We start from the raw sequence: 24,026 nt of genomic DNA on the forward strand, positions 1-24,026 counted from the left end.
CCCCCGTGGGCCTGCGGAGCACTTCCTATGAAGGGGCCCCCCAAAGGCCTTCCTTTGTAGGCTTTGTAGAGGGACCCTCAAGGGGCCCTTTAGGGGCCCTGTGGCGGCCTTTGGAGGTCCCTGGAGAGGCTCTTTAGGGGGCCCTGCAGGGGCGTTTTTTGGGGCCCTCAGGGCTTTCTTAGGGGCAATCTGGGGCTTAATTGGAGCTGCACAAAAGCTCTTTACGGGGTTTGCACAGGCGCTTCTTGGGGGCCCTGCAAAGGCCATTTGGGGGCTCCTCGGGGCCCTTCAAGGGCCTTTGGGGTTTCTTGGGGGCTCTGAGGGGCCCTTTGAGGGCTTTAAGTTGTTTTTTGGAGGCCCTGAGGGGCCCTTCAGTGGCCTTGAGGGGCTTTTTGGGGCCCCTGAGGGGCCCTTTAGCGGCCTTAAGGGGTTTTTGGGGGGCCCCAGGTCCCAAGGGACGAAGGGCCTCAGCTGTTGGGGCCCCAGTTCTAGGGGCTCCAGGCCATGGGGGCCCCTGTTCATAGGGGCACCCCACCGGAGTGGCCCCCAGCCACAGGGGGCCCTGGCCATAGGGGCCCCCGGCCGTAGGGGCCCCTGAGCATGGGCCGGGGGCCCCCAAGTGGGGCAGTTTTTAAGCTGGGGCGTTATCTGGCGTTTAAGGGCTGATGGGAAATCTCAGGGGGCCCCTCATGGTCCCCGTGGGGCCGCTTTGGGGGCCCCAAAGGGAGGCCCCCTCGAGGTTCGTTCCTGGAAGTCCCTGTTTTTGTCTTCCAGACTTAAATATGAGCGAATTGGAGCTCAGTTTCCATAATTTGAATGCATGCTGAGGGTTTAGGGTTTAGCGTCTAGGGTTTAGGGCGTAGGCTCTAGGGTTTGGGCTTTTATTTACAAGAGCTTGGTTGTTCTTCCGTTGCTTCCTGCTGCTTGCTGCTGCGGCGTGCACTTGCAGCAGAGCTGCACATACAGAAGCCTTATAAAGAAGTGCTGTGCTGCTGCAGCAGCGGTGGAAACGGCAGCAGCAACTGCGGTGCCTGCTGCTGCTGCTGCATGCGATCGGTCTATCCCTGTCGCTTCATCTCATCCGCTGCAGCTGCAGCGGCAGCTGCTGCTTCCAAGACAGGCGCAGCAGCGACTAAGGCCTCTGCAACTGCAGCGGCAGGCCCTGCGGCTGCGGCAGACAGGGCAGCAGCAGCAGCAGCCTCTGCCTTTGTGTCTTCAGTGTTGCTGTTGCTGCTGATGCTGGTGCTGCTGCTGTGTGCTGCTTGCAATATAGCGTAGACACAGCTGCACGTGCCCCCGCCGCAGTTGGTGCTGCTGTTGCTGCGGCCAGCAGTGCGTCTGTGCTGCTGGTGCTGCTGTTGCTGGTGCTGCGGTTGTTGCTCTTGCTGCTCCGCCTCAATAGGTGCTGCCGTTCTGGCTGGTCTGCGACTGCATGTGGGGCAGCTGCTGCTGCTGCTGCGGCGGGGCGTTGACGGCTGCTGTTGCTGCTGCTGCTTGGCTCGCTGCCGCTCATGCTGCTCTAAGGTCTTGTAAGCTTCTGCTGCTGCTTGTGCCGCTGCTGCAGCTTGTGCTGCTGCAGATGCGGCTTCACGCAGCTCCTCGTGCAGTTCTGAGTGCTGCGAAGGCTGCTGGCCACTGGTGGTGGTGCTGCTGCTGTTGTTGTTGCCCTTGCTGCTGCGCGCATTAGAGGCAGCAGCAACTATTTCCTGCAGAGTCTTGCCTCGGCAGCAAAACCGAAGTTGGATCTGCTGCTGCTGCCGTTGCTTCACGTCGAAACGGACCGTGTTACCGGGTGCAGCAGGCGCTGCTGCTGCTCCATCTGCTGCTGCTGCAGCACGTGATAACACTCCGGCAATGGGTGTAGCTGCAGCAGCGCCTTTTTCAGTTATGCGTGCTGCCATTGATGCATCTGCTGCCACTGCAGCTGTCTCTGTTCTTCCTGCTGGCCTAGCTGCTGCTGCTGCTGCTGGTGCCCGCAGAACTGCAGTTCCCTGTACAAACGAAATGGGGGGCAAGTGCTGGTAGTAAGCATTAGCTGGGTCTCTGCGCGGCGAGTTTTTGGAGAAGGTGCCCGCAGCACCAGCGGCTGCAGCAGTGGCAGCAACAACAGCAGCAGCAGCAAAAGCCGCAGCAGCAGACCCCCCTTGCTGCTGCCGGTCGCTCCCTCTCCTTCCCTCCGTGGTGGACTCAGTGCTGCTGCTGCTCTGGGAGGATATGCTGCGGCGCAGCAGCAGAGGCGTGGTTGCTGCATCTGCTGCTGCAGGAACAGGCACACAACAGAAGCTTCTACATGCAGCAGCAGCGGCAGCAGCAACAGCAGCCGTCGCAGCAGCGCAGCAGGGCAGGGAACAAGCCATGCTACACCGATCACAGCAGCGGCAGCGTAAGCAGCAGCGGTAGCGGCGTGATGGCACAAACTGCGGCAGCAGCAGTGGCCAGGCAGCAGCAGCAGATAAAGCAGCAACAGATGCAGCAGCAATACGCGCAGCAGTAATAGAAACAGTAACAGCAGCGAAGGCCGCTTTAGGAAATGTAGCAGCAGATACAGCAAGATCAAGTTACGCAACTCAAGCACTAGCGACAGCAAATGTAGCAGCAACGACGGAAGCAGCAAGGTCGGCCGCAGACGCAGCAGTAGCAGCAGCAGCAGCAGCAGCAGCCACACCGGTTGAAGACATAAGGTGCAGCGCATTCAGACGCTCCTGCCGGACCGATTCCCTCCGCAGTGCTGCTGCTGCTGCTGCCTGTGCTGCAGCCGCTGCTGCTGCCGTTGCCGCTGCAGCTCCTGTCATTTCAGTTCCCAAGTGCATCTTCCGCTGCAGTTGTATCTTCCTCTGCAGCTCCTCCTCCTCTTCTTCCTTCTGTTGCTGCTGCTGCTGTTGCTTTTGCTGCCGCTCGTCCTGCTCCTGGTGCTGTTGCTGCAGGCCCAAAAGTTCCTGTTGTTGCTGCGGCTGCCTCTGCTGTTGTAGCTGCCATCTCTGTCTCTGCTGCTGCTGCTGCAGCAAGAAAGAGGAGGTGCTGCTGTCATCCGTACGTCTTCGCCTGCTGAACTGCGAAGAACTGCTGCTGCTGCTGCTGCTACTGGTGCAGCTACTGCACGTGCTCCTCCGTGCGGCTACTTGCTGCTGCTGCCGCTTTTGCTGCTGTGCAGGCTGCCAAAGGTGCCCGTACAACTTTTGCTGCTCCTGTTGCAGAAGTTCGGAGTCCTGCTGCAGTGCCGGCTCCAGCTGCAGATTTTGTTCCTGTTGCTGTTGCTGCTGTTGCTTTTCCTCTTGCTGCTGCTCCTGCTGCTCCTGCTGCTCCTGCTGCTCCTGCTGCTCCTGCTGCTCCTGCTGCTCCTGCTGCTGGTTCGCCTGCTGCTGCTGTTGCAGATCTTGCTGCTGGCTGCATGGGTCGCTTACGTCTTCTCCGTTGAGGGAGTTGGCCGTGTTTATTGTTGCTGCTGATGTTGTTTGTGGGGCAAGTGCTGCTGCTGCTTCATCTGCTGCTGCTTGCTTAGGTGGTGCTGCCGCATCACCTGCTTCTGCTGCTGTCAATTCAGTTGCTGCTGCTGGTTCAGGTGCTGCTGCCGTTTCGCTTGCAGGTTCTGGCTCAGGTGCTTCTGCTGCATCACTTGCTGCTGCTTCACTTGCTACTTTTGGTTCAGGTGCTGCTGTTGGTTCAGGTGCTGCAGCTGTTTCATTTGTTGCTGCTGCTTCGTCTGCTGCTACTGTTTCATTTGCTGCTGCTGCTGCTTCGTCTGCTGCTTCTGCTCCAGGTGAGGCTGCTGCTGGCTCAAATGTTCCTGCTGCTTCAGGGACTTCTTCCGCTTCGTTTGCTGCTGATGGTTCAGGTGTAGCTGCTATTTCGTTTGATGCTGCTGCCTCATCCACTGCTGTCACTTGATCCACTGCTGCTGCTTCATCTGCTGCTGCTGCTTCACTTGCTGCCACCGCTTCATCTGTTGCTGCTACTTCATTTGCTGTTGCTGCTTCATTTGCTGTTGCTGCTTCATTTGCTGCTGCTGCATCATTTGCTCCTGCTGCTTCATTTGCTGCTGTCGCTTCATCTGCTGGTGCTGCTCCATCTGCTGCCGCCGCTTCATCTGCTGCTGCTGCTTCATCTGCTGCTGCTGCTTCATTTGCTGCGACTGGTTCAGGTGCTGCTGGTGGCTCAGGTGCTGCTCCTGCGTCGTTCGCTGCTGCTGCTTCATTTGTTTGTCGCACTTCATTTGTGTCTGTTGTTTCATATGCTGCTGCTGCTTCATCTGCTGTTGCTGCTTCATCTTCTGCTACTGCTTCACTTGCTGCTGCTGGTACAAATGCTGGTGCTGCAGGTGCAGCAGGTGTTTCTGCAGTTGCTACCGCAGCCGAGAATGCTGGTTCGAGTGTCGCTGCTGCTGCTGCTGCTTCTGGTGTTGCTGTTGCTGCTCCTTCAGGCTCTGCCTGTGCTGCTGCAGTTGCTGCTTCAGTCTGTGTCTGAGCTGCTGCAGTTGCTGCTTCAATCTGTGTCTGAGCTGCTGCTGCTGCTTCTTCAGACTCTCCCCGAGCTGCTGCTGCTGCTTCTTCAGGCTCTCCCCGAGCTGCTGCTGCTTCTTCAGAGTCTCCCTGAGCTTTTGCTGCTTCTGTTGCTGCCAAGGCTTCCGGCTGTGGCTGCGCTGCTACTGCTTCTCTTGCTGCCAGTGCTTCCGACTGTGGCTGAGCTGCTGCGGCTTCCGCTGCTATTCTTGCTGCTTCAGGCTTTGCTTGAGTTACTGCTGTCTCCACGGGAGGTGTTGCAGCTGCTGGTGCAGCAGCAGGAGCTGCTGCTGCAGGACATGCCGTTGCTTTAGGTGTGTCTTTGGCCATTGGTGACGCTCCAGCTGCTGCTGCAGTTTTCGCTTCTGTTGTTGCTGCTGCTGCTGCACCTGTTGCTGATGTTCCTGCTGCTTGCTGCTCGTTCCGAGGACTGGTTAGAGATCTGCCGTACGCTGCAGCACAGACCCTAAACCCGAAACCCTAGACTGTGTACTGCTGTCGAAATTGGAGGCTAATTAAGCTAAACCCTAAATCCTAAGCCCTAGACCCTTAACCCTGAGCGGGCGCTGCCTTGCCGGGGTTGCTTTGAAGACGGCTGTATCTTGGAGATGAGTTTGTGCTGCAGGTCAAAACAGCAGCAAATCCTAAAGCTGAAGCCCTAAACCCTGCAGGCAGGCATTTGACGTGGCGCTGCACCTTTGGCACTACACGCTAGACCTCCTAAGCACCAAACCGTAAACCCTAAACCCTTGGCTCACGGGTAGTTATTGTAGAGGGCCATACGCCTGCGAAAGCCAAGCCACCTTGTGGTTGCGGGGCTGTTCTGAGTTAGCTCAGTTGCTGCAGCACATGCATTAGGGTCCACTGTTTAGAGCTCAGGGTTTGGGGTTTGGACTAAAGGGTTTAGGGTTTAGGGTTTGGTGCCTAGGGGTTGAGACCTGGGACTCCCAAGAAGCCCGGCTTTCTGCATTCCTTTAGAGGCCTGCTGCCTGTCCCCGCGAAAGCCCGGTTCCGCCAGCATGCGCCCGCTTTTTCTGTTGCTGCAGCGAACCTCCAGCCACAAACCCTAAACCCTAAACCCTAAACCCTAAACCGCAGGCGATTGTGCGTCACTCTAGGCCCTCAGCGCGGACTCTCTGCATTTCTCAGCGCTGCATACCTTTAGTAGACGGTTCTTCATCACTCTATTCGGTGTTCAATGAAGCAAAAACAAGCCTTCGGGCTCAGGGTTCAGGGTTTAGGGTTTAGGGATTAGGGTTTATAGTTTACAGGATCATGAACTGCCGGATGGCCTGGTTGAGTTCGTCCCCCCCATACCCCATCCACTGAAGGCGGGCCGGCTGTCTCTCCCCATAGGCGCTGAGGCACCTTCGAGGGCCCTCTTTGGACTCCTCTGCTGCTGCTGCTGCTGCTGCTGGCGTGTTTGCTGCTGTGCCTGCGCCTGTAAGCGTCGCAGCGGAAATGTTAAAGCCGTTAGCTGTTGCTGGCTCGCTGTTCGCAGCAGCAGCTGCTGCTGCTGCAGCTGCTGCACGAAGACCCAGACTTTCTGGGAAGAGACTGGCAGCCGCCGCGCCCGTCGCTGCTGCGGCTGCAGCAGCTGCTGCTGCTGCGCCTGCTGCAGCCCCCATTGCTGTCATCGTTCCTCCTGCAATGCTTGAAGCGGCTGTAGCCGCTGCTGCTGCTGCTGCGGCGGGTGCCAGGGCCGACCGTAGCAAGCCCCCCTGCTCGCCCACAGTCCCCTGCGCAGCAGCAGCAGGAGCAGCAGGAGCGGCAGCAGGGGCCCGGAGCGGAGCTGCTGCGAGGCTGCCGTCTTGCAAGAAAGTCTTTATGCGGTTTTGAGCTGTGAACCGAACAGCTGTGTGCAACTTGGCTAATGTGCCCTTCTTGTAGAGCCTGCGTTCCAGCAGCAGCAGCTGCCGTTCAGTATTTGCTGCTGCTGCATGCGCGTCTGCTGCTGCTACTTGGTGCTGCTGCGCGGCGGCGGCCCGGCGCTCCACAGAAGACGTGCCAGCAGCAGCCTCAGCCGCAGCAATTGCAGCCTCAGCAACCGACACGTCCAAGGCGAACTTGACGCCGCCAGCAGCAGCAGTAGCAGCAGCAGCAGCAGCAGCTGACCCTCTTGCAAAAGTGCTCAAAAAAGCCACACCGACGCTTGGCAATGCTGACAAGCCGGTGGCCCCTGCTGGAGCTGCAGCAGCAGCAGGAGCAACAGCTGGGGGTGAAGACGAAAGAAAGCGGACTTTGCTTTTGGTGCTGTTGTTGTTACTGCTGCTGCTGCTGCTAACACCGCGTGCTCCTGTTGTTGCTGGTGTTCCTGGTGCAGCGCTACTGAGCAGCGTGGAGGACGAGGAGATATCGGCGTCTTTTGCTGCTGCTGCAATGTGAGATGCTGCAGGCGTTGGTGGTGCTGCAGCAGTTGCAGCAGCATCTGCTGCGGGTGCTGCTGCTGTAGCTGCTGCTGGTGCTGCTAACGCAGCAACTGGGGCGTGAGCAGCTCTGGAGGGATTGAAAGGCTCTGCTGCTGCCATCGCAGGAGCAGCGCTCGCCCTGAGCCTGAACCGCAGTAGCAGCAGCAAGAGCAGCAGCAGAACCAGCTGCAGCCACAAAAGAAAATAAGCAGAGTCTGCAGTATGTGCAGCGGCAGCAACGGCAGCAGCAGCAACAAGAGTAGCAACAACGGAAGCAGCAGCAAAAGTGAAATCCGTACCCCACCCAGATGGACTGTGCACTTTCAACAAGGTTGCGCTGGTTGAGCAGCAGCTGCTGCTGCTGCTGCAGCTGCTGCTGCTGCTTCTCCGTCACCAGCAAATTCGTAAAGGAATGACTCCGGTAAGTAAATGGCAGCTGCAGCAGCAGCCGCCGGCAGCAGCGTTGCAGCAGCCGCTCTGCTGCATCTGCTTGCCGCTGCGAACGGGGCGACGCCGCATTAGCCCTGCAAAAAGTGGCTCTTGCTGTAAACCCTAAACCCTAAACGCTAAAGCCTGTGCCCTAAACCCTAGTCCTGAATTCCAAACCCTGAACTCAAAACACTTGCCCTGAACCCGAAACCCAAAGCGCTGGCGCTAAACCCTAGGCCTTAACCTTTAAACCTGGTCCAAAACCCTAAACCTCTAGGCCTCAACTCTAAGCCCTTAAACGTTCATCCCTAAACCCTAGTGCTGACCTTAATGTGGAGAAACACCTGCAGTAATGCATTCAAGCTCAGCGCTGCACTTGGCAGAGTGGGGTTTAGGGTTTAGCATCTGGGGTTTAGGGTTTATGGTTTATATTTTTCGGCGTGGAGCTTAAGGCCCCGGTGGGCGTTTCACGCTGTGTAGCTTTGGACTCATGATTTGGATTTTTGCGTCAGGGCTTAGGGTTTAGGGTTTAGGGTTTAGAGTTTTGAGTTCAAGGTTCAGAGCTTAGGATTTAGGGTCCAGCGTTTAGGGTGAAGCTTCAGGGTTGAGAGTTTAGGGTGTTGGTTTACGGTTCACGGTTTAGGGCTTAGGGGTTAGCGTTTAGCGTTTAGGGTTTAGGGTTTGGGGTTTAGTTTAGACGCTTCGGACTAACTTCATGCGCTTGATCGTGGCTAGCTGGTGGCTAGCCATAAGCAACATTCTTTGTTCGTCTTTTGGGTTCAGCAGGCGCAGCTGCTGCCACTGCTGCAACAGCAAAGAGGTTCGCTGCAGCAGCGCGGCGTAGCGTTTGCGGTGCTGCAGCCTCGCCAGCACTGACTGCGCGCAGAGACAAAGGATCCAGGGTTTAGGGTTTAGAGGTACCATCTAGGGTTTAGGGTTTGAGGTTTAGAATGTAGTGTAGGGTTTGTGGCTGTGCAGGCAACCTCCGGAGCAGCAAGGGATTCAGCTGAAGACTGTGCAAATAACGAGTTTAGAATTCGAGGCTTAGGGTTTTGGGTTTAGGGTTTAGGGTTTAGGGTTTGCCTTCCATTTAGCCCTGATAATGGCGCTTCGAATGGCCCTTTGTATTTTGGTTACTGAGGCGTACAGACACCCGAAAGAAACTCCAGGAAGCGGCAGCAGATCAGAGGGAGAGCAGCAAACAGCAATTCGCCTCTGTTCGCAGCCCTCGCAGCAAAAGACTGCAACACCCAACTGCTGCTGCTGCTGCTGCTGCTGCTGCTGCTGCAGCTGGTGAGGAAAGCTGCACACGGAGCTGCGGCTGCTAGTGACTGCCACAGGCAGCTCCACGACGGAGAGCCGCTGTTGCTGCTCCTCCTGCTGCTGCTCATGTTGCTGCCGACTCTGCTGCTGCTGCTCGTTCTGACGCTGCTGCTGCTCAAAGTTGCAGCCAGGAGTTTGCGTTTCTCGTGAGATCCCTTTGAATTTTTTTTTCGCTGTTGCTGCCTTCGTTGGGCTTGCAGCTGGTGCTCCTGCTGCTGTTGTTGCTACTGCGGCTGCTGCAACTGCTGCTGGCTTTTGTGGTAGCAGCAGCTTCGTGCGAACATATTCCAAATACTGCCTACTCAAACAGAGCCCACCGTGCAAGGGTCTGGAATTTAGATCTAGGGTTTGGGTTTTAGGGTTTGGGATTGAGGGCTTAGGGTTTAGGGTTAAGGCGCCGACCTTCTCTGCAGCAAGCCTCTGATCTTGCGCTGGAGTTCTGTTGCTGCTGAAGCAAAGCTGTTGAGAACAGCAGCAGCAGCAGCAGCAATGCAGCGCTCGCGCTTAAGCGCGGAGCGCGCGGCGTATCCCCGCCACCTTGCCTGTACTCAAACCCTGAACCCTAAACCCTAAACCCTAAGCCCTAAACCCTAAATTACAAGTTTAGAGCGGCGCTATCGTCGCAGACCCACATAATCTGCAGAAGCAGCTGATCTCAGATTACTGTTGAAAATTTAGCAGTTATGGTTTAGGGTTTAATGTGTAGAGCTTAAGGCCTAGGGTTCAGGATCCAAGGTCTAGGGTTGAGGGTTTAAAGTTTAGGGTTTGAGTATTGCCTGTATTTTGGTAGCTGCAACCTTCGAGAGCCTTCGCCGCTTAGTGCGCGGCGTCAGTGAGACCTCCATCACCTTGACTGCAACCACTTCAACCTCAGCGCAGCTATTGTCATTGCTGCTGCTGCTGCTGCTGCTGCTGCTGTCGCTGCTGCTGCCGTTGTTCTCGGTGGTGCTGCTGTCGCAGTGGCTGAGATCGTCCTGCGTTTTAAAGCACCGGACGGGCTCACCGGAAATGTGTGAGCCAATGTTCAGGGTTTGGTGTTTAGGGTTTAGGGTTTAGGGTCTAGCGTTCACGGTCTAGGGTTTAAAGCTTACACCTTGCTTACCAAACAATTATTTGTGGTTTGGCCCTTCTCACTGGGCTTTGTCGCGCAGATAACTTCGTACGCAACAACCTTGTCGTTCACTGCCCTGAACAGCTCTGAACTGTGAACGCTAAACCCTAAACCCTAAATCGTAAACCCTAAGTTTCAAAGTGTACACGGCAAAACCTCAAATGCAGCGCTCTTCAAGCCTAGCACCGAATGTTAGACGCCATGAGGAGAGGCAGGGGTTCTTGTCCCCAGAGTTCAGGGTTTAGGGTGTAGCTGTTTGGCAAAATGGGGGTTTAGGGTTTAGGGTTTAGCCTTCGGAATCAGAGATATATTGCCCACTCCTTTTCGTCCAGCAGCCGCTCCAGCAACAGCAGCGCCTTTTCCCTTTCATACTCAATGGCTAAAAGCTGCTGCTGCTGCAGCAAGCAAGCTTCATCATATGCACAACGGGCCTCTGAAACAACCTGCACCAGATACAGCAGCAGCAGCAGCAGCAGCAGCAGCAGCAGCACGATTAGGGGCAGCAATAGCAACAGCAACAGCCGCACCAGCAGCTGATACAATTCAGACTGATTTCGTATGAACGAGTACTAAATATGAAAAAAGAGGCGAGAGAAAGGGTTTAGGATTCAGCGTTTAGGGTTTAGCGTTTAGGGTTTAGAGGTTTTTGCCTGCTTCTGGTAGACGAGGTGGCTGAGGTGAGTGGTGAGTTCCTCCACGCGCTGCTTGGCCACGCGGAGGCACTGAGTAGTCTCTCCTTCTGTTGCTGCGGGTCCCGTTGCTGTCGCTGTTGCTGCTGCTGCTGCTGCAGCCGCTGCTGGACTGTTGCCGTTTCGTGCCGCAGCTCTCTGCTGCGTACAGCGCGGCGGACCTTCGCCTCCAACCTTCCCTGCGGGGACCCACTTCATAACCCACAGTGCTTGGAGTTAAGGGTCAAGGGTTTGGGACTTAGAGTTTAGGGCTTACGGTTTAGGGTTTAGGGTTTAGGATTTAGAGTTTAGGGCTAACTCGGGGGAGGAACTGTTGGAGGGCACTCTGAGAGTTGATTGCTGCCGCAGCTGCTGCGGTGGGCAATGAAGGGAATCTTAGCTCTCTTCTTGAGAGGTTCCAGCGGTAGCTGTTGCTGTTTCTGTTGTTGTTGCTGCTGTTGTTGCTGCTTCTGCTGTTGCTGCTGTTGCTGCTGTTGCTGCTCGTGGTGATGCTGCTGCTGCCGCTGCTGCTGCAGCTGCATTTCCTGCAGCTCCGCCTTTTGAGGCGACTCCTCCGGATCGCTCCCTTTCTGTTCAAGCATTCTATTTTGCTGCTGTTGCGGCTGCTGCTGCTGTTGCTCTGCAGCGCCAGCAGGAACCATCTCTATAAAGGAAGTCTCCGCTAAGTCATTGGCGGTTTGAATTTCCCGATTGAGCCGCTGCAGCGTCGGCAGCTGTTGCTGTTGCTGTTGCTGCTGCTGTTGCTCTTGCTGCTGCTCTTGCATTTCACTCGTTTCTGCCGCTGCTTCTGCTACTGGCCTCGGGGAGCTGTCGGCCAGGGTCACTTCGAGCCCACCTTCGGGATCGATTGATCCCAGTGGCCCCACGGCCACCAGAGCCTCGGGCTCTGCAGGCAGGGTTTCCATTTTGCTGTCTATAACCCCTAAACCCTAAACCGTAGGCCCCAAACCTTGAAGAACATGGGCTCAAACCCTAGACCCTCACCGTCGGCTCTGCACTGGTGGGCGCGCAGCCCCGTGCTCGCCGCTTGATGGTCTAGGATTTAGACTTTAGGGTTTAGGGCTTAGAGTTTACCCTTAACTTCTTGAAGATAATTAAGCAGACTGATTCAAGAATAATTTTAGACAATAAAATTTTTCTGTCAAGGCTCAGTACTTGTTGAGGTATACCTTGACCCTATGTAAGGGGTGGTAGCGGACCAGCCAGCCACAAACGCAACAGCAAAAAGTAAACATTTTCCAATCAAATAAGTCCCTAAAAAAGCCAAAAAGGCCTCACAAAAACAGGAACCCAGAGCTTAGGACTTAAGGTTTTAGACTCAACGTGTGCGGCTTGCGATTCAGTTCGGTTAAGGGTGTGATGCTGTCAGCGTTTCATCACCAGGGTTTTATGAGGTTTAAGGTTTGGAATTTTCCCGCCCAAAACTTGGAATATGGAAGTGTTGGGCTTGAGGCTTTTAAAGAGAGGTTCCAACGTTCTGGGGTTTAGGGTTTAGAGCGCAATAGTCTTTGATGGCTCATGCCGCTGTTCGAGCAGCCCTATGCATATTCATACCTGGTTTATTTTCGGCTAATTGATTTTTATTGAAAACTGTTAAGGGCCTCAGGCTATTCGCCTTCAGTATTCAGAGCTCGCGGGCTCACGTGTAAAAAAGAAATCTTGCCTGCTCACAGCTGCCAGCGTTGAAATCTTCGGGTTTAGGTTCATTGGAGAAGTAGGATCTCTAAAACCTACTCTCTCACCCTTTGGCTTCAAAACATGACCTTCAGGATCCTGGTCTAGAGTTTGAAGTCTTCAGTGGTCCTCAGTACATTTCTTTGTAGTTCGCGCAGGAGAGGCCGAACACAAAACATTGGGCTGTGGGGATGCGCAGATAGCACTTTTGGAGAAAACACAAGTAGAAACACTTAACGGAAGGTGCATGCACAGAAGTGTAAGTCAAACAAACAAATATGTGAACAAGAGTAGCTATTTGCGTACACTGTAGTGTGTCGACGTTCACTTAGCCTTGTTCGAAGTGTATGTATATATTTAATACCTCTGTTTCATCGTAAACGAGAGTACGTATATAAAAATATACCGAGAGAAGTACACCGTCTTTTGTCGAAAGTTATGTAGTATATGCCTTTGGGTTTTCTTAAACCATATCGTTGCAAAGTAGCCTAAGGGTTATCTTGCAGGTGTCCGCGAAAGTACTGGAATATAGCATGGCTTGAGTGTATCTACAATGCTTTCTTCTATCATCAGAAGAATGCCAATGCTTGAGTTTGAAAAAAAGGAAGGTTTTCTAGAGCTCCTCTGGGACCAAAATAGTCGGAACAAATAGAGATATGCAAAAAGGGCCTATTAAGGGGCTGGAAATGCACGTCTAGTTGTCTGCAAATATTTGCTGTTCGTAAATTATGTTAAATTGATGAGCCAGCGGCCGCGAGACGTGCCCACCACAGAAAGCCTGCTGCTTCGCTCACCAGGTGGCTATTTTGGTCCACAAAGCATGCACTTAGCTACTTGAGAAGCTGAATACTTTTACTGTTGTCGTAAGAAGATGCTACAGAACCATCTATAAAATGTTGATGAATAAGTTTATGCCTCATAAGACCAAATAGCAACTTGGTGAAGTGCGCAAGAGGCTATTCCCCGTCTCGCGACTGACTCTCCCCGATTCACAGCACACACGTCACTGCCTGCAGCGTTACGGATGCGGCTCTGGCCTACCTATTCTATTTGTTCGACAACTTTTAGGAACGCAGCGAAGTATTTTGACCCCTTAGCAGCAGCTTACTCCGCCCCAGCTGTGCACACTTCGCAGGCGCTGCAGCAAACGCACACCCAGTGCTCGTAACGGCGGAAGCTCTGCACAGAGGGGCGTTTAGTTATAAGCTTTTGGAGTATGCGGGCCCATAAAAACTTTGTCCTTATGACTGTTGTTCTATATATTTAGCCCCCAGAGCGTCGCTGCGGTAGCACTCCGTTCATTTAAACCCGATGGCTTCCCCACTGGCTGAGAGGTCACCAGTTCATTTGTTTGAGAAAACAAGTTTGCCTTCTCTCCTGGTCATCGATGCATCTGTTTTCACTTTCTTAGTTGGATACATGGAGCGAGATGCCTGGAAATCTCTCATGTCTGCAAGCTAGAGTGTGGTTATAACTCCACAAATGGTGCAGCATGGATTAGACTTGTCTATAGCACCGGGAGCAGAAGAAGGCTTGGAGAGAGAACAGCTCGGGCTTTTCTCTCACCACTATAGGCACGATGAAGTTAAGGCAAGTGGCTAATAACACCACAAAAAATTTTATTGGAAAACGCGCTTAAATCCCTTTTTCCGGCATTTCCTATGAGGCGACTTTTATGAGGAGTCGGAGAGAAATTCGATGAAGGCAAGCGGCCAGATAAGTACTGGGCTCCAGAGAGTGGAGGCGCATTATGCTGGCCGAGAGTTTGACCCATGAATATCAACTTGAACGAAGAAAGTGCTCAAAATTCCCCGAGAGTGTGTTGCTTCAAACGAAAATTGTTGACGCTGCTTCTGTATGTGGACTCTGCCGCCTTGAGTTCCCCAGAAGTCCGTCATCTCCTTGTGGGGCAACATCACTCTGTCATTTTTTAAGCCTAAAATCGCGCCAGCGGAGGTAGGGTATCTTCTATCGGAACTGTTCTAGTTTTTCTCAAGTTCCACTTGGGCAGCACCTTCTGGTACCAAAAGGCCGTAGAGCTCCCCAAAAGAGATAAGCATAACTACACATATCTGCATTAGACATGTGCGAATCTATGCTTATATAGGCATGTGCAGATATTTGTAGATTTGCCGTTAACAGGCACCTCCGAACAAACCACCTCCAAGACAAGCATTCTTGCAACCTCGTTCGAAGCTTTATCTGCAAAAGTGTAGACACGCATTTTGAAACATACAATTGGGCTCTAAAATCGCAAAATTTAAAACCAAAAACCGTAAACCGAAAACGTAAACCCTAAATTCCAACCATAAACCACAAGCCACGAACCGCAGACGCCAGAGCCACCCCGTACGCAAGGTAGCCAGAGCCTCTATACGCGAGAGCCTTTCAGTCTAACCCTTCTACTTTTGGTGTTTTTAATTATGATCTGCTGAAAAACTGGCCCCAGATTCAAAAACGTAAGCCCTAAACAGTAACTTTTGCTAATTTTGCGCAGACACGTCCTTCCTCGTGAATACATTAAAATGAGCAAAAGCTAATTCCATATTTATGCATTTGATCTAAATTGAATTAATGTAAATACTTCATTGTTTAGCGTTCAGGCTTTAGGGTTTAAACTCTGAACATGACTAGATGAGCAGCCGACCCTGAGGCACAAGTTCCCCGGCGGATTTATGGTAGAGGGCTTCGAGCTTTTGTACTTCTAAAGTCCTAACACGTCAAAGATGTGCTATTTAGGTTACACTTCACTCTTCAAAGCCTAACATGTAGGTTTTATGGTTTAGGGTCAATGGCTTGGGAAAACGGGCCCCTGGAGAGGCAGCAGCCCCGCCGACGGTATCTTCGGTATCTTGCCCACTGCGATTTAGGGTTTAGGGTTTGTGTAGTGCGTGGTACCAGCTACGCTCTTTAGAGCTGCTCTAGCTGCTCCTACACCGCAACAAGAGCTCTAAGGCTGCAGTAGCAGCAGCAGCAGCCGCAGAGGCATCAACGGCGGCCGCAGCAGAATAAGAATGGTCATGAATGCAGCTCCCTGCAGAAAATTTACAGTCCTGTCGCGGCCGTTCGTGACCTTGCTTTTGTGCTGCTGCTGCTGCTGCAATTACGGTGCAGCGGGCTCTCGCCTTTCCCCTCTCTCAGAAGCAGCAACAGCAGCAGCAGCAAGAACAGCACCAAGGCCGAGGTGGAGTTTCATCGCTGCGGGCGGCCCAGCTGGGAGGTTGGGCCCATCTTCAGCAGCAACCGCTGCAGGGGCAGCGGCAACTGCAGCAGCAGCAGCAACTCTCAATTCGCCTGCAGTCTATGCAGCTTACTGGGATTCGTTGATCGGTGTCCATACCCCTAGAGGGCTGCTGCAGAAGCAGCCCTATTATCAACAGCAGCAGCAGCAGCAGCAAAGGTTTGTGCTGCGTGCTCTGTGCTGCTTCGAAATAACTCTCCCTGAAGACACACGGCGCCGCCGCAGCCGCAAAGGCGCCGCCAGAAATCCACTAAAGAGGCTCTTGAAGATTCCAAGGGGGGGCTGGAAGCCCACCAGCAGCAACGACAGCAACGGCAGCAACAGCAGTGGCAGCAGCAATATCAGCGGCAGCAGCAAACGCAGCAGCAAGAAGGGGAGCAAGAAAAACGGCAGCAGCAACGCCGGCAGTACCACAGCTCTTCGCTGCCTTGCCAATCCTGCTGCAGCTGAGGCTGAGGAACCGCACAGTGCTGGTGCAGCGGGAGCAGCAGCAGCAGGAGCAGCAGCAGGCGCAGCAGCAGCAGCAACAGCAGCAAGAGCAATGAGTGGCCCAACATATGTGGACATCGGGGCAAATCTTTGCGACCCGATGTACAAGGGCTGCTATTTTGAGAAGCAAAAGCACCCACCAGATATAGAACAGTAAACATTTGTCCCTGACGAACCCTAAACCCTAGTAAACCCTAAACCCTAATCGATTCCAAACCCCACTATACATGGGAACCCAGTAGGCTCTAGACCGTCAAGCAGGCAGGCTGCTATCTCTGCTGCCTAATGTTGGTGAGCTGCTAAGACATCGAGGGTTTAGGGTTTAGGGTTTAGGTTCTTGGGTTTCTGTGTAGGGTTTTGGAGAGGGCAGCAGCATCGGGAGTCAGCAAAATTATGCTGACAACAGGGGCGTTTGAGGACTTCCACACAAACCTCCAAATCGCGCAGACATACGGTGGCACAAACCTTAAACCCTAAACCCTAAACATTAGAGTGCCTGGACCCTAGCCACGCACTGACACACCTAGGCTCCGGGCGCTTTAATGGCAAAGCGGTTCCCCAGCAAGGTCCAGAAACGCCAAATTAGGGTTTAGTGTTTAGGTTTTGCCTGTTCAACCTCAGGTTGATTGGCTGAGGGCTTGCGATCTAGGGTTTAGGGTTTGGGGTTTGCGCGCAGATTCTGAATGCAGACGCCTCTTCTTGACTGTAGGGATCCACCCGACTCGCTGCGAGGAGTTCGCTGCTGCAGGAACTTGCAGCAGCAGCAGCAGCAGCAAGGAATTCGAGTCCTTTGCATCAAAGGTGGAGGAGGGGGGCCTGCGGCTGGGTGACTACCCGAAAGTATATGTGGAGCGTCTTTTTGAGCTGCACCAGCTGCAGCAGCAGCAGCAACAGCAGCAACAGCAGCAGCAGCAGCAGCGAAGGCGGGTCGTCGCTGTAGGGGAGATTGGCCTGGACTATGACAGGCTCCGTTTTTGCGATGCAGCAACACAAAAGCAGTAGGCAAACCCTAAACCGAGATTAACTCAAGGCGTCAGTTTCGAGCTGCTTGGGGTTTTAGGGTTTAGGGTTTAGGGTTTGCGTCCGGTGGGCGTGAGCTTAGGTGCTTTGAGCTGCAGTTGGCTTTGGGCTACTCCTTGCAGCTGCCGCTGTTTCTGCACATGAGAAATGCAGCTGCGGACTTCACTGGTAAACCCTAGACCCTTAACCCTAGGATGGGGTTGCAGCGTGGCAAGGGTATCAGGCTGGTCAAACTGGGTCGTGGGCTTTGGGTTTTAGGGTTTAGGCTTTGTTTTGCTGGTGCAGAAATCCTGCGGCGACGCAAGGGTTTGTGGGCTGGGAGGGGAGGAGTTGTGCACTCGTTTACGGGAACCGCCGAAGAGGCGAAAGAGTTGCTAAATGAGGGCTTGTACATAGGTACAAAGCCTAAACCCTACATCTCAAACCCTAGATCCCCGGCTGTTTCTCCAGAGCCCAGATTGTGAGCTGCTCGAGGCTTTCTCAGTGAGAAACTACGCCAGCGTACGCGGAGCGTGCAACAGTTAGGCTTTAGGGTTTAGCGTTTAGGGTTTGGGGTTTGGCATGCGCTCAGGGATTAACGGCTGTTCACTGAAGACGAGAGAAAACCTGGAATTTGTCCGGCAGCTGCCCTTGTCTCGCATCCTCTTGGAAACGGGCAAGCTAGACCCTAAACCCTCAACCCTGGGTCGTGTTCTCATTCAACACGACTATGCCTCAAGGGTTTAGGGTCTCTGAGGAGTTGGGATATGAGGTTTGGGGTTTATGCGCTGCAGATGCTCCTTGGTGCGGACTGAGGCCAACGCATGCGGGATTTGCTCTGCTCAGTGATGAGCAAGTAAGTTCAGGGCTAAGGGTTTGGGTTTAAGGGTTTGGCGTTGGGGTTTGATGGATCCCCTTTGGTGCAAATACTGAGGATTTAGGGTTTAGGGTTTGCTGTTCAGAAATCGGCGCTCAATGGAGTTAAGCCTGAAAAATGGACGGCAAACGATCAAGTAAAGGGGCGCAATGAACCGTGCAACATAAGGTGAGAAAGGCTTAAAGTGATGGGACTTACGGTTTCGGATTTAGGATTTAGGGTTTAGGGTTTCTGGTGGAGGGCTTAGGGTCTAGAGTTCAGGACCAAGGGTGCAGCGCTTGAGGCGCTGCATTTAAGGGATAGGCTGGTTGGTTGCAGCTGCCAGGGTTTAGGGTTTAGGAATTAGGGTTTAGGTACTGGGTTAATGGTGAAGAGTGTAGAGTTAAGGGTTTGCTTGCAGCGTTGTTGGGGAGGTTGTCCGTCAACTTGTATCCCCCAACCTCTCAGAGAAGGATTTCGCCGAGCAGTAAGCTCTAAACCCTAGGCCCTAAACCCTAAACCCCAGTCAGTAAGCCCTAAACCGTAGGCCTTAAACCCTACACCCTATTTCGTGGCATCACAGGCGGTGTTTCAAATGTTCCTCTGTTTGCGATGGGCTTCTGACTGGCGCTCCGGTGGTTTAGGGTTTAGTCTTTAGGGCTTGCAGTCTAGAGTTTTGGCTTATTGCATTTCTCAGGATATACAAAAACACCGTGTCTGTTTTCCCCCTTTTGTCGGAGCCACAGGGCCCAAACTCTGGGCCCTAACCTTAGCTGCTAGTTGCTGCTGCTGCAGACCAAATAGCTGCATGTGACTCTGCTCCTGAGATCGGGGGTTCAGGCTTTAGCCAAATGCGGCTGGCTAGCCATAGCTAGCTAGCCAAGGCCAGCCGCCAGTCAGCTGCGCAGTGTGCGGTGGTTTTGCAAGTGAGGGCTTGGAGCACAGCCCAGCGCTTGACTTCAACGATGGTTGAAGCCAAACACTAAACCCTAAACCCTAGCTAAGGAGGAACAGAGAGCATGCACAGATAGCAGGTGGTCTTCTTTGGAACACTGCCTCTTGGATGGAAAGTAGGGCTCAGGGTGTAGCCTTTAGTAAAAGACGGTCGGTATATGTACGCCTGAAGTGCAGCAGCAGAAGCAACAGCAGCCCCAGCTGCAACAGCAGCAGCAGCAGCAGCAACAGTAACAACAGGAGCCGCAGCAACACGGGCCGCCTTGTCGGCAGCAGTGGCGGTGGACCCGGCACCGGCAGCAGTACGGGTAGCAGGGCTGCTGCCTTGCATGCAGTCGGAATGCGCAGAGCGAGCACTGCCGTAGGCTTGGCTAGCAGTGGCTAGCCAGAGCCGAATATGGCCTCCTAGCTAGCCACTGGCGCTGCAGCTAGCGACGGCGGGGCCCCTGGAGCGGCGCTGAGACTCCAGGCCCCTCTTGCGATGCAGGGCGAGACACTGATCACAGAACACTATATGTAGGTCTGATTTAATGTCTTAGCTTCTACATGAATTCTGAAAGGCTCACTGAGGGCCAGCGACTCGTGAGGCACGGCTGCACGAAGCAGTGTCTTCTGAGCTCCGTGGGTTCCTTGCAAGTGAGGATCTATGGTGCACCGTAACTCTAGATGAAAATACTGAAAAGGAGAGCAGCAATTATGGAAGCTAGGTTCCCAGTCTGCGGAATCCACCAAACAAGACATTGGCACTGGTCTCCCACATTGTGGGCTGGCCAGGACTTTGGGACTTCTACATGGGGCTGATTTGATCGATATTTGCATTAAATAAATTGATTAAATATGATAATGCAGTATGTCAGTAACTTCTAAGGACTGTTCGACCCAGCGTGGGCTAAGAAGGCAGGAGAAGCATGGGCGCACAAGCATGTCGATACTGTACTGGGCCGTTGGCTGCCAGCAGCTTCCCTGTGCATTTCGAAAGCAAGGGCAGCAGCTTCTCCGTTTTCTTGCGCTTAATTTATAAATGGTAAAGGTGATTAATTTAAACGGATGGATTGCCCGCAAATAAGCAGAAGTTGTCCCGGGCATCCTTCCCCCTTCTGCCAGCACGATTCCAGCAGCCGCGTTCGCCCAACTGTGTCTTTTTGAATTAATTTCTTTGGCGGCGCTTTTTTATGTTTGAAATTGTTAATATAAATGACGTCAGTCGCCATTCCAGAGGTTCTCTTCGCTTCTCAGCTCTGCGGGATAGAGTTTAGAGCTTGCGGCGTAGGCTTTTGGGTCTAGGCCTTGACGTATCGATTTCAGAAGCGGGGCCGAGACTCGCGACTTCCGATTTAGTTTTAAGGGCTTATGCCTTATACTTTCCAAAATTTGTGGAAGGTTTTTTGCTGCTCAGCTGCCCCCCTGAGGCTAGGGAGATGAGTGGCCGTTTTCGTCTCTGGCTTACTTAAGCCGCGCTGCTGAGGGTTTGTAAGCCTAAAACTAGGGTTTACGATTTAGAGTTTAGGAAGAAGAAGAGCGGAGTCAGGGCTCATAGAAGCGCCACCCCAATGAAGCCTTCCCGGAGCTGTGGGCGGGTCCTGGCTGCCCTTGACGGCGGCAGCCGTAGCAGAAGCAGCAGCAGCAGCAGCAGCAGTAGCAGCAATGGCAGCAACGGCAGTTGCTGCAGCATGTTTCGCTATCGTTTTATGTTCTTTGTTCTTTGTCTACCAGTGTGTTTCTTGATTCTGGGCTCAGCAGCAGCAGGCGAGAACGGGGCCATATCCGCCACGACCACTAGTGCTTCTGCTGCTGCTGCTGCTCCCACGGCTGCTGGAGACGCAATCACCACTGCCACTCCTCCAAGCAGCCCATATCTGAGCCCCAGAGGGATTTCTCCCTACCTTTTGCATTTTCAGGGGCCCCTGAGGGGCCCTATTAGGGGCCCCCTGAGGGGCCCCTTCAGACCCAACTCACGGGGGCCAGCTAAGAGTGGCTACGGGGCCCCGCGCGGCTGGGGGCCCCTGCCCAAGGACGCTGATATTGCTTGGACGGAGACATGGGACTCATCAAAAGCAACAGGAGCAGCAGCAGCAGCAGCAGAGAGCCCCCCTGTAGGAGCAAAGCGATCAGCCCTGTTTCCCCATTCTCGCCTGACAAAGGGATTCCTGCTGTTGTCCGCTTTAGCTGCTTTGCTGCTGCTACGGGTGCCGCTGCCCTTGAACAGGCAGAGGGGAGCAGCAGCAGAGAGAGATGCGGAAATCCCAGCAGCCAAAGCCGCGGAAATGGCAGCGAGTGCAGCCGCTGCCGAAGCAGCAGCGAAGAGACAAGCGATGCCGGCAGCAGCACCAGGACCTGCCACTGCAGGGCAAAAGTCAGAACCACTAGCTGCGCCAGCGGCGGGGCAGCTAGCGGAAGAGCTGGAAGGAAAAACATCAGCAGAAGCAGCCGCAGCAGGAGAAGCAACAGCTGCAGGGGAGTCAGCAGGGAAAGCAGCAGCGTCAGTGTTAGCAGCAGACGGGTCGCTATGGCAGCCGAATGCAGCAGAAATGCCAGCGGCATTTAAGCCGTCGCTGCAGCAAGACACACTACAAGCATTGCTGGATGAGACTGAGGCGCTGGCGAAGACCTTGGGGGGCAGTTCTACGTTTGTACGCTTCTTGCGGCTGCGTGCTGCTGTTTTTGCTGCTATGGCGGAGCTGCAGAAGCTGCAGCAGCTGCAGCAGGAGGTTGCTGCTGCTGCTGCAGAGCCGCTGGCCGGAGCATCGGGCAAACCAGCAGCAGCTGCAGCAACGGCAGGCCTTGTGCCAACAATACAACGACTGGAAGGTCAGGTAAACGCGGCGCTCGCGGAGGCGCAGTGGCTGCATACAATGGCTGCTGAGACTATAGAGGGTCAGCAGCAGGCAGCAGAAGAGTTGGTGCTGCAGCTGCATTCCGAGCAGCAGCTGCTGCAGCAAGCGGGGCAGCGTTTCGCCGCCTTATACAGCAAGGCATTCGTCTCCTCTCCCGTGCCTGACCTGATACTGTCTGTACACCTGAACGGCGTTAGGGAAATGCAGCAAGCAGCAACCGAAGACCTATCCCGGATGCAGGGAGTTGCGGTGCTGTCAGCAGCAGAGTGGAGGGTCAAGCTTTCTATGCAGCAGAAAGAGCGGCCGCAGGAGTCGTTGCAGCAGGATCCGCGGGGGCAGCATCAGCAAGAACACGGGAAACAGCAGCGGCAGGGAAAACTGGGGACGCAAGACCCGGAGGAGCTGCAGCGTGAGCTGGAGGAGCAGGTGCAGAAGATGCTGAGCCAGCTGCAGCGGCCGCTCTGGGCAGTGACTGCCACAACGAGGGCGCTAGCAGCAACTCAGAAGTCTTATGGGGAAATCGAAAGCAAATACAAGCACGCCACAGAAGTATGGACTAGTGAAATCGACGGAATTATGCGGGCGGGCATATATCTTTCTTCCAGTTCGTACTGGTTAGCTGCTGCTTCCTGCTATGCTATCACAGAGACGGAAAGATTGCGCCTTGCAGACCTCGAGTGGAAAGTCTGGAGCAGCGGGTGGCAAGAGCGGCAGCAGCACGGCTTTCCGCAGCAGGATGGGAAGGCAAAACAGAAGCCAGATGTCGAGTATCTTGAAACGGATCCTCTTCAGAAGCGACAGGAACAGCTGGTTTCGCTGCTGCAGCAGTTTTATGTAAGCGCAGACCGCGTGGGCGAGGGTCTTTTGGCTCTGGGAGCAGCAGCACGGGGTGTATCCGCAGGTCATTTGTCTCTCTATGGACTATTGGAAGCAGGCGAGAGACAGGCTAGGGTGTACGAGCAGATGAGGAACGACTTGGATCGGATTCAAGCTGCCATGGAAGCTATTGGTAGTCTGAGGGTGCTCCTGCAGATGCCGGAGCCGCCCGCTGCTGCTGCAACGGGACACACGGAAGCAATGCTCAGCAAGCTGCTGCCTCTGGCGAAGACGGCAGCAGCAATCGCGCGGCGGGTGTCGGGGGAGCTCAGCTTCAAACATGCAGAGGAGGCGGCTGAGTTTGCAGAAACGGAAGAGGCGATCCGTGCAGAAGAGGATGCATCGGCAATGGGAGCAGACGCTGGGATTACCTTTGGTGCAGATTATAGGGAGCAGCAGAGGCGGCGGCTGCAGCAGCAGGAGCAGCGTGAGGCAGCAGTACGGCGGGAAGCCAACAAGGCTGTGTACGCGTATGCGCGGCTTTCTGGGGCCCTCAATTCATTCGTCATGGAGGAACAGACAGAAGCAGCACTTGTTGCAGCAAGCAAGACAGTGAGCATGGCAGAGGAGGCAGTGGCAGCGAAAGTGAGACAGGATGTTTGGGGGTTGGAGAACGCTGAGGGCAGGGCTGCCTTCCAGGTTGCTTGCACGCAAGCGGAGAAACACGAGCAAGCACTAGCAGCAGCAACTGCTGCTGCTCAGGCAACTGCTGTTGCTGCTGCTGAGCAGCAGCGGGCCGCACACAGGAACAACTTCGGCTATACGTCAGTGCAAAAACAGCAGCAGGTATCTACGGAAACAGAAACAGGTGTAGAGGGAGCAACCGAACAACAGGAAGACACGAGCAGTGGCACGGAGTCGAGGCGGTTCAGAGAAGCAGAATTTGGAGTGGTTGAAGGCACATCAGCAGCACGGAAGACGCAGCAACAGCAGCAAGAGAGCGACACAGCTAGTGCCGGCAAATTGCTTGCACAGTGACAGCACCGCAGCCAGCATCAAAGAGGGAAGCTAACAAGGGCTATTTCCTCTTTGTGTTTCTCCTTCGTTTGATTCGCGTGCATGCACAATGATGCATGCGGCTTGTCAGTAGCTGCTAAATAGCCCTGCGCATGGTCAGCAGCAGCTACCGTTGTCGCCAGCCTGACTCTGTGAAACCGCCAATAAAACGAAACGTCCACAGCAACGCATGCAGCGAGCGCATACGGCTTTTGAGCAGTTCGCGGGTGCTACGCATAGATGCAAACGGCGTCAATAACGTGTGCCCGTATACTTGATGTGTACAGACACTCCAGAGGGGCAAAGGGAGGCGTCAGCCCTTTACTATGCGTGCAGTCGAAGGTAAGCAGTTGCAGCAGAAGAGAATCTCAACAAACGCAAAGCTGCAGAGGCGCGCAGCAGCTGACAAGTGGCAGCAGCGGTCACCAGACGCTGCATGCATTTTGTAGGTGAAAATGTGCATAAACACACATGCGAACTGTAGGTGGGGACACGGTAACTTCCTACGAGGCAACCACATCACAAGCCGCCGAGAATGCAGCGACAGAAAAGATGAACGGACAAGCATGCACAGACAGACACAACTATTTCGACACCACGTCTGCATGTGCATGCATTTGTTGATGGGCTTGAGTGCTCTGTAGCCCATTA

General features: G+C 54.2%; 6 protein-coding genes across 6 annotated transcripts in view; 3 read left to right on the forward strand and 3 right to left on the reverse strand.

Annotated features, from left to right (window-relative positions):
- Window positions 1–137, forward strand: part of ETH_00028885 (tuftelin interacting protein 11, putative) — a gene marked incomplete at both ends in the record, with an annotated part of 3,835 nt that extends 3,698 nt beyond the window's left edge. Inside the window, one exon of the mRNA XM_013374219.1 lies at window positions 34–137. Coding sequence (XP_013229673.1) covers window positions 34–137 — 104 coding nt within the window. The remainder of the gene's footprint in view (window positions 1–33) is intronic.
- Window positions 138–1,058: 921 nt separating this feature from the next.
- Window positions 1,059–2,357, reverse strand: ETH_00028890 (uncharacterized protein; the record flags this gene model as incomplete). Its single annotated transcript, XM_013374220.1, has 1 exon — window positions 1,059–2,357. The coding sequence occupies one exon, from the start codon at window positions 2,355–2,357 to the stop codon at window positions 1,059–1,061; it is 1,299 nt and encodes a 432-aa protein (XP_013229674.1).
- Window positions 2,358–2,567: 210 nt separating this feature from the next.
- ETH_00028895 (uncharacterized protein) lies at window positions 2,568–7,024 on the reverse strand (the record flags this gene model as incomplete). Its single annotated transcript, XM_013374221.1, has 3 exons — window positions 2,568–4,948; window positions 5,435–5,547; window positions 5,766–7,024. The coding sequence occupies 3 exons, from the start codon at window positions 7,022–7,024 to the stop codon at window positions 2,568–2,570; spliced, it is 3,753 nt and encodes a 1,250-aa protein (XP_013229675.1).
- Window positions 7,025–8,026: 1,002 nt separating this feature from the next.
- On the reverse strand, window positions 8,027–11,361 carry ETH_00028900 (uncharacterized protein; the record flags this gene model as incomplete). Its single annotated transcript, XM_013374222.1, has 8 exons — window positions 8,027–8,209; window positions 8,582–8,957; window positions 9,059–9,198; window positions 9,454–9,630; window positions 9,759–9,867; window positions 10,086–10,210; window positions 10,433–10,635; window positions 10,755–11,361. 8 exons carry the CDS (start codon window positions 11,359–11,361, stop codon window positions 8,027–8,029), a joined length of 1,920 nt encoding a protein of 639 aa, XP_013229676.1.
- Window positions 11,362–13,612: 2,251 nt separating this feature from the next.
- ETH_00028905 (hydrolase, TatD family domain-containing protein, putative) lies at window positions 13,613–18,206 on the forward strand (the record flags this gene model as incomplete). Its single annotated transcript, XM_013374223.1, has 10 exons — window positions 13,613–13,724; window positions 15,245–16,013; window positions 16,214–16,314; window positions 16,537–16,858; window positions 16,963–17,048; window positions 17,166–17,276; window positions 17,452–17,535; window positions 17,654–17,715; window positions 17,822–17,904; window positions 18,137–18,206. The coding sequence occupies 10 exons, from the start codon at window positions 13,613–13,615 to the stop codon at window positions 18,204–18,206; spliced, it is 1,800 nt and encodes a 599-aa protein (XP_013229677.1).
- Window positions 18,207–20,219: 2,013 nt separating this feature from the next.
- Window positions 20,220–23,357, forward strand: ETH_00028910 (uncharacterized protein; the record flags this gene model as incomplete). The annotated part of the gene is made up of 1 exon (XM_013374224.1): window positions 20,220–23,357. The coding sequence occupies one exon, from the start codon at window positions 20,220–20,222 to the stop codon at window positions 23,355–23,357; it is 3,138 nt and encodes a 1,045-aa protein (XP_013229678.1).
- Between the last annotated feature and the right edge of the window lie 669 nt (window positions 23,358–24,026).

Source organism: Eimeria tenella, genomic scaffold (genome assembly GCF_000499545.2).
Source record: "Eimeria tenella Houghton genomic scaffold, Eth_scaff2, whole genome shotgun sequence".
Lineage (NCBI taxonomy): Eukaryota > Apicomplexa > Conoidasida > Eucoccidiorida > Eimeriidae > Eimeria > Eimeria tenella.